Raw genomic sequence first — 8,880 nt, 5'->3', positions numbered from 1 at the left:
GCAAAAACACATAATTTGTTCCAATTTCTTTTTTGAATCTACAGAAAGTCAAAGACAACATGATATAATGGGCATAAAATACTACTGTTGAACCAACAAGGTGATTCCCAAAGAGCCATTAACTGAAAACGTAGCTCATATCATAGCTCATATCTATCTAGACAGCATGGTGTGCGGTGTGTCCTTAAAAAAACTTAAGGAAACTGGACAAATGGAGGACAACAGAAGAAGTGTCAGGTATAAAATCTGTCTGCAGCTGGCACAGAATTGGCACAGAATCGGAAAGTTATGGCTTTAAGAAAGAGGAAAAAGCTTATTAAAGACCTGAGAGATGCATCTAACTCTACTATGCACCAAATCATCATTAGACATGGTCCTAGTGGAAGGGTGGCTGTGAAGAAACCATTCTTATGGAGGTAAACTGGAATAAAAGGCTGCAAACTTTCACAACAACTTGACTGAAAATCAGTGGCAACAAGTCTGATAGTGTGGTGAATCAAAATCAGTATGTGTGGGAGGAGGGCAGGAGAGGTACACTGCATACAGAATACTTATATGCTGCATTTCTATGTGTGTTTGTGCATGATTCATAATTAGTTTAATCTATTTCCCATTTTCACAGCAAAAACATAAAGAAATGAGTGGTGGCTCTAGACTTTTGCATGGTACTGTATGTAGGCATACAAGTAAAAATCAGAGGATGCTTAAAAAACTCAGAAAGACTAATTACATTTTTATGCATAAAGATAAAAAGACTGGGGTAAAATTATAACTTATCCTATCATAAATAAGTCTTTCCCCTCTGTTCGAGAAGGTAAAGCAAGATTTGGAGAGATGGAATTCCCTACCTGTTTCTTGGCTAGGACGTATAGCTTTGATTAAGATGAATATTTTACCTCGATTGTTATATCCTGTCCAAATGATTCCGGTTATATTTTCAAATAGAGTGATGAAGGATCTGAATAGTTGGCTAAGCTCTTTTATATGGAGCAAACGTAGACCAAAACTTAAGATGGCTACACTGCAGCTCCCAGGTTCAGTAGGAGGTCTAGATTTACCAAATATTAGAACATATCAATTGAGTACTCACATGAGTTATATTCATGACTGGGTCACAAATAATTCACACTCTATCTGGTTGGGGATTGAAACCTCTCTTTCAAAGTATCCATTAAGGGACCTATTGTTTTTCAAGAACTTTAAAGATATTAGATTGAGCTGTGATAATCCAGTCACACTTAATACACTTAAGGCCTGGCGGTCAGTATGTCGAATTGAGGGAAGGTTGAAGCTAACATCTATGTTTACTCCTATTGTGAATAATCTTGACTTTCAACCGGGGATGTTTGATATAGGTTTTAAGGAATGGAAGAACAAAGGAATTCAGAGACTGAGGGACTTATTCTCCGATAATGTAGTTATGCCATTTGACCAAATGGTTGAGAAATATTCTCTCCCCAAGCATGACTTTTTCCGTTACTTACAGATAAGGCATTATATTTTGCATAGTACTAACTTTAGTGAGAGTCATGAAGTCTCTCCTGTTGAAAAATTATTATTTTTAACAGACAAAGAGGTACCTGTGAAGATATTTTATAAGGCTTTATATTCTGTACTCTCAGGGACGTCACAGAGGCTTAAAGGCAAATGGGAAAAGGAATTAGGTATAGTAATTGATGATGAGGAGTGGGAAGATGTCTGGAGTTACGCCAAATCAATATCAGTTTGTAATCGTACCAAAGCAATACAGTTAAAAATTATACATAGAATGCACATATCTATGTTTCGCAGACATCAATATAATCCTACCCTTTCACCCATGTGCCTTAAATGTAAGACAGTAATTGGTACCCTAACTCACAGCTTCTGGTCATGTTTGAAATTGCAAGAATATTGGTCTAATGTGCTATTTGAAATGGAGAAGATTTTCGGTTGTGAATTGGAGATGGACCCTCTGTCTCTCATACTGGGCCTCCCCAGCCGGCGATTAATATCCAAGAATAATATGAGATTGTACTGTGTTCTCACCTATGCGGCAAGGAAGAATATACTACTCCAATGGATTTATGAAAAAGTACCAACTATTAAAGGTTGGAAAAGAGTAGTGTTGGATTTAGTGCCACTGGAATATCTTACATGTATATTGCATTCAAAAACAGATCAATTCTTTAAGGTGTGGGAACCATACTTGAACTATGTGGAACCTGATGTTTCTAATATTATGTTACAAGGATTCTCTTGAGTGTTTAAACTGTAATGGAACTGAGCTGTTTTTTTTTTTCTTTTTTTTTTTTATGTGTTTAGTTATCAGTTTGTTTGTTTTATGTTTGTTTGTCTGTTTGTTTATTTTTTGGTTTTGAATTGTACACTGTATTATGTTATGTAATTATGTACTATTTGTGAAAATAAAAAGGAAAAAAAAAAAAAAAGTCTGATTACTGTTCATGTCATATCCAGGAAGCATTAACAGCAAATTCACATCCATTTTCATTAAACGTGAAACACGATTAAACATGATTAATTTAAGAACATTGTTTTATTTACATCTGCTATTTGGGTCACGTGTTAAAACTAAAACCATGTGACCCAAAACTGAGCAGCATATTTGTGTGTCATATAACATTAAAAAGTAAAACATTAAACGTTTGGGCATGTTTTTTGTTTTGTTGCTCTGGATCATATTCAATTGAAAAGGCACTACAGTTGCTTTTTGAGTAAAAGCCACACATGCAAGAAAGAATTTACTTCAGTGAAAATACAAATGGTATACAGCAGTTGAATTAAGTAGCACAAAATAAAAATAATGACATAAAGCACAAGTATCTTAATATCAGGAATGTGTTTAAGAGAAATGTTTATTACCCACAGCTTTTTACAAATCAAACAAAAAATTTTTCTAATGAGCATAATACACAAAACATATAACATTATTATAAAAACGCGTGTACGTATGTTTTCCTGTGTCCATTTACTAATTCTATAAAGTCCATACAATTCATGAGGCCACTTCTGAGATGTGATGAATGTTGGACAGGGTAAGCTGTGCTTCCCGTGCTGGGTAGAAATGTCTGGAGCGAAGCCACAACCTCCCAAAGACTCCTGTTACCAGCAGCAAGACAAGCAGCAGTCCTCCAAGGACAAAGGTCTCCACAGCTGGGACTCCTCCTGCATCTACACACAGGTGGGTCTGCATGCTTATGAACTGCTTACAGTGTCTGGAATCTTTAAACTATGAAGTTAAACTATATTAACTGCAAAGACTGAATTAAACATACCTAGACTGGGATTTTCACTGTGGTTTAATAGTCGTCTTATGGGTCCGTAAGACACTGTATGGGACAGTGGTATTTCTCTCCGTGTTCTCAGTAATCCATCTTCACCGGAACAGTTCTGTTTGGCAAATACACGAGTGAAATGTGAAATTTAAAAACCAACATAAGCAGTCAAATATACAGTCATAAGCACTGTATATTTAAAATGATGGCAGCTCATATGGCTGAAAACCACTCCTAGGCTGACGGGTCTATATTGGTGACATATAGCAGGCTACTTGTCTGAACTGGCTCCTGACTATCAGTTTGAGGAATGGGTGCAGCATGAGGTCACTCACAGGCTGACACAGACCAGGACCACTGTGGCAGATCTGGACGTTGCAGTGAAGGAAGACGTTGGTATAAGAGCTGCCGACAAACTTAAACATTTGTATCCTGAACGTGGCCTCTGGGCCCTGACCGTTCTTCAGCACGCTCAGAGTCTGGTCGTTGGTCAACACTGGACAGCTAGAGGGAAGGAGACAAGTCTAAGAGGCCTGCTGATAGCAATGAAACACGATGCTGCACTTTAAATATAACAAAAGGAGAAACAGCTAATAAAAAAAAATGCAAACATAACTTGAGGTGATACAACACAGAAGTGTTTGAGTGCTTTCATCTCTTCATCTCTTTAGCTCTGAGAAATCTTGGTGCATTTCATAACTCTGCTGTTGCCAACAGTACCAAATACTGCCTGGTTGTCAAGGGCATGCACAGCTGTTGAAGTGAAATGCATGTGGCCTCTCAGCCAGGAGTCACATGACCAGCCTGTGAGATTTGTTGTCTGGACAGCTCTCTATGCAACAAACTCTCTTATTTCAGATTTCAACAGTGCACCCATAGGAGGAGGTGGAACTGTTTGCTAATGTGGTGAAACAACACAGCCACGGAGAACGCCATAAACAAGCTTCCACACCTTCAAAGTATGTGGTGTAAACATGGCAATCATGCATTTTCATCTGCATTCAGTTTAAACAGTCCAGAGGCAGACCTGTCTGCGATGAAGGTGTAATGAATATTGCTGTATGGATCACTGGTCGGCGTAGCCCAACATCTCTCCATACGCAGCTGCAGATGAGAAGGTATCTGTGACACAGACAGAGTTCGGCAACGGTCAATTAATTCCTTAAACAGGACAAACAGTTTTCCATAACGCACAACAAAATGATGACTCATAGTAAGTAAACAACAGGTGTACCAAGAGATTATAACAGCACGAAAGAGGACTCAAATGACTGTCTAGTCATGGGTGGAGTGTTAGATTTCCAGCACTGGTTGGAAAACTACCCACAAAACATATTGCTTAACCCTCCTGCCATCCTTTAAAAAACTCACACCCATCACCCTAGGGACCATTCTCAGCCACGCCATAAAAAGACCATATATCCATATTTTATTCCACTTTAAATTAGCCAACCTTGTAAAACTACTCCTCCCTGAAATATTCATGTAAAGTTTTAATTATATTTTCGTTGTTTTAACCCTTCAAATCCCAGTGTTATTACATGAGCGCCCTGTGTTATAAGCCCCAAAAACCAAAAAACGAAACTAAATATTTCCACAAAAAACCAGTTGAAGTAATATGTGATTGTCATTATAAGTAGGCCTTTAGATGGACCAAAGATTGGCACCAACATACATTTTGACCTGCCATTATTTTTTTTGCATTTTTTTTGCAATTTAAAAATTAAAACTTCAAGGCCCTGAGTCTTCATTGACATCCAAGAAAAGAAGAAAAAATAAAATCATATGATGATAATTTGGGGTTGAAAAATAGCATTTATAATGGAAGTCAATGGGCAGAAAATGGTCCCCAGGGTGATGGGTGTGGGGATTTCTGCTGCTCAGCCATTTTAGGCTGATTTAAGGAATTCACACTGGAATATTAACATTGACAGGTAAAAACTATCCTGTGGCAAGTTTGGTTATATTCCACTGAACACAGTGGAAATGGCAGCCATTTAACACATAGCAGTGGCACAAAAAGGTCCCAAGAAGGCAGGAGGGTTAACCTTGTGTAAGAGCACACCCAAACTAACTCAAAAATAGCTGTGAATATTAACAACACTTTGAATGCTTAACAGTCAGAGCCAAGTATATATAATCCCTGTTAGATATTAACAGATATACTTATCCTGCCAATCAAATGCAAATACAACATATTGCTTTTGTGCATCATTCCAATTTGCAAATATATAATACAGCTTGTTAAGGTGAGAACTACATCTTTACTATTTGGAGGTGAAAAATATACTAAACTGACATTTCACTGCGATTTACCATGAAAACTTTTACAAAGATGTTATCCTCCAGAGTCAGCGATGGCACAGTGGTCCACCTGTCCTCAAAGGCTTCGTCTTTGTACAGCAGCATTGACACTGAGAAATTCCCATCCTCAGTGTTCAGAGTGATAGGTCTACAGAGGCAATGGGTTTATTAAAATAGGCCAAATGTTGAGAACAAATCATTCTCCAGTTGGAGAAAAGTCAGAAAAGAAGAAAACATTTACCTGATGTCCACTCTGATCATGTTTTCTCCGTTGGGCTGTTGGACCATGTAGTTGATGGGGTAGCGGCACGCAAATGTTATGTTGATGTAGTTTCTTGTGATAATATCTGAGTAGTTGTTGTGTATGGTGTTTATGAACACCATGTGTGTGTCATCTGAGGCCTATGGAGAGAACATAGCATGTGTGATGGTCAGTGAGGGGAAATGTAGCTTGTTTACTTTACCGTTACTTTTTAGATTTTTATAGAAATAGGAATCAATAATGCTGTTTTAGGTAAGAACAACTGCAGAAACCTGGAATAGAAATTAAGTGATGGGCTGATTAAATAGTGGAGATCTTAAGAGAATGTCTTTTATGAAAGTTTAGAAGTTTAGTTAAGTTTGATGCCTTTGTCTAACTAATGTCTGGATTGCGACATCATAAAAGACATATACACACGAGTCTAACATAATGCAGGTTGGGCGGCCTTTAGTCTGCATGTTAAAGTATCCTTGGGAAAGATACTGAACCCTGAGTTGCCACCATGCCACCATATTCATCAGGGTGCAAGTGTGTGTGAATGTTAGAAAGCACTTAGGCATAGATAAAAGCACTGTGTGGATGTTTGTGTAACTGAGTGAAAGAGACTTGTATTAGAAAGTGCCTTAAGTGTTCAACTGAGTAGAAAGGTGCTATATAAGTACCAGTCCAACTTAACATTTAACAATACATAAACTCTACTGTGGTACATATGAATACTGGCAAAGTGGATTTGCTAGCATCACCACATTCATTTTTTAATTCAATTCAGTTTCATTCATAAGGTGCCAAATCACATAACAGTTAGATCAAGGTGCTTTATACTGTAATGTAAACAACCTATAATAATACAGAGATTAAGTTAAAGTTAGGTTGAGTAGTCACTGGGATTAAATACTCTTATTCAGCTGTCACCATCCTTTTAAAATAAACCATAAAATGGGAACAGGTGAAAAGCTGGTGTGTGAAGTTTCTGCAGGTCCCTGTTGAGATGCAGGGTGGTGACCATGGTTACAAAGCAGGACAAACTGTCTTTACCTCTAACAGTTCAACATTTTTTACTACTTCTTGGTAAACACTCAATCGCTCCCCCGGGGCAGCCTCAATGAGAGGACCACTGACAGATCTCGCAGCAAACTACATAACCCCCCACTGCTACGTGCACTTATCACGAAGGCTCTGAGTCTTATACATCCAGAAATGTCAGCGAGGAAACTGTAAACGTGGCGTCTCTGATGGCAGGGTGTAAAAGGTGCTACGGTCAAGGTGAAAGCATGACTGACAGCTGTGACATTCTTCTCCTTTAGCAACAGCCCTTTTTCCTTCAGAGCATACTTACTTTCCTCAGCTTCTGTGCAAAAACCTTGTAAATCGCAGAAATTGAGTACTGAGAGAACTGCTGAAAGCCGTGTTAACCTTTTAGGTGGTTTACAAGAAAATTTTTAAAGCATTCCAAGGATTTAAAGGACACTTATGTGTTAAGCAGTGGCTGACTTTCAGTGTAGAGCAGCTGGATTAAAATAACCGTGAGCCTCATTGCCCACGTGAATGCTGATAAATAAGAAATACAAGGCCATTCAGAGTCCCATTGATGCTTTAAATGAGGCCCTGTCCTGTTATAGGCAAAAAGAACAGCTCTGTCCGTCTTTCTTGAAGAAATGCCACTCCTCCCCTTCTTTTCTCTTCCTTCCCGTCTCTCTGGGTTCAGCGTGTGTGCCTTTCTCTGTCCATCTATTATACTTGCTATGAGCTAATTTCCATACAAAATCTGAACACAGAGCCTCATAGTCCACATTCACAACACAGTAGAAAGAAGGTGATGGATCATGGATCTGAAGATATTCCTGCAGCACCTGTAGACCCTTTAATTCATTATGAAGAGAATCCTCTTAACATTAATGGAGGTAGTAAAGAGTAACTTGTCTTCTTATCAGATTTACCTGAATTTAATATCTGAGTTCACTCTTAAAAGATCACCTGAAGGAGCAATCCTCTATTTTTTTAAGGCAAATCAAAGATGGATCATACCATTATAGTGCCGCAATCTGACAGATTTGTCTTAATGCTGAAAACATAGTCCTCTCCGACTACATCACCACGGCACTCCGGATCATTTAAATGCAAATCCCAAGCCTTAAAAGAGAAGACACAAAGCAAATAGAGACAAATATGTAATAATTACTCAAAATGACACAGTGCTCTTTGGCATTATTAATGACTGGTCAGTGATGACTTACGTAAACAGGAGGAACTTTGTTGAGAAAAAAAGCGCTTGGAATAACAAGCTCCATACGGTCGTTGGTGCAAATGACAGTTTCATTAAGTTCTAACAGTAAAAAAAACAAAGTTATTTTATCAGTCACATTTTACACTCGGCACCTATAAACAGGTATATTACTATTTAACCAGTCAGCACATGTAGCGGACCAACAGTGTAGCCACCAATAAGTAAATCAACCAAACCAACAATATCCAAATATTAGCTTTAGAATGATTATTTTCCTCTTTTGTTGAAAGTTATACTATGACTCAGTACTTTTGAGCATTATGTATGTATATACAGGTCATTTTCTATATATTTTTCTTAAAAATTTGCCTCAATCATTTTCAGAGAGTCAAGACCTGAATGTGGTTGAAACCCGTCACTGCATTTAATGTCAAGGCATACAGCTTTTGCCAAAGGAGGCACCAGTTATACTCCAGCTTTCACTGGACTTGGACTAAATCCTCCTCTCTTGAGTTAGAACCTTTTTACAATTATTGCAGCCAGTAAAACAAAACAAAACATGCTAATCAATAATCAGTTTGTTTTTTGTTCATCCCCAGATTTGTGAGCTGTGAAACGTGTGCTCACCCTCCGCCTCAGACTCCAGATAGACTGCCGAGGTAACCATCCTCATGGTGAGCAGTAGCCAGACAAAAACCAAACTGGCAGATGCCATCTTCCCTCTGCTTTCTGGTAGCTCAGCCACTCCACTACCTTTTGGCTCCTTCTCTGACACTCTGTGAATCTTCTGGGAGCTATTCACCACAGTCTGACAC

The 8,880-nt window shown here is 38.3% G+C and overlaps 1 protein-coding gene across 1 annotated transcript; it reads right to left on the bottom strand.

Moving 5' to 3' along the window:
• Positions 1–2,605: 2,605 nt before the first annotated feature.
• LOC101463577 (pancreatic secretory granule membrane major glycoprotein GP2) lies at positions 2,606–8,826 on the bottom strand. The gene is made up of 9 exons (XM_076877623.1): positions 8,693–8,826; positions 8,076–8,164; positions 7,867–7,971; positions 5,821–5,981; positions 5,592–5,727; positions 4,303–4,397; positions 3,611–3,779; positions 3,276–3,390; positions 2,606–3,171 (listed from the first exon to the last, which is right to left on the bottom strand). The coding sequence occupies exons 1-9, from the start codon at positions 8,778–8,780 to the stop codon at positions 2,996–2,998; spliced, it is 1,134 nt and encodes a 377-aa protein (XP_076733738.1). The 5' UTR covers positions 8,781–8,826; the 3' UTR covers positions 2,606–2,995.
• Between the last annotated feature and the right edge of the window lie 54 nt (positions 8,827–8,880).

Source organism: Maylandia zebra, linkage group LG19 (assembly GCF_041146795.1).
Source record: "Maylandia zebra isolate NMK-2024a linkage group LG19, Mzebra_GT3a, whole genome shotgun sequence".
NCBI classification, from domain to species: Eukaryota; Metazoa; Chordata; class Actinopteri; order Cichliformes; family Cichlidae; genus Maylandia; species Maylandia zebra.
The sequence above is the reverse complement of the archived record's forward strand: the minus strand, read 5'-3'. Positions and strand labels throughout refer to the sequence as shown.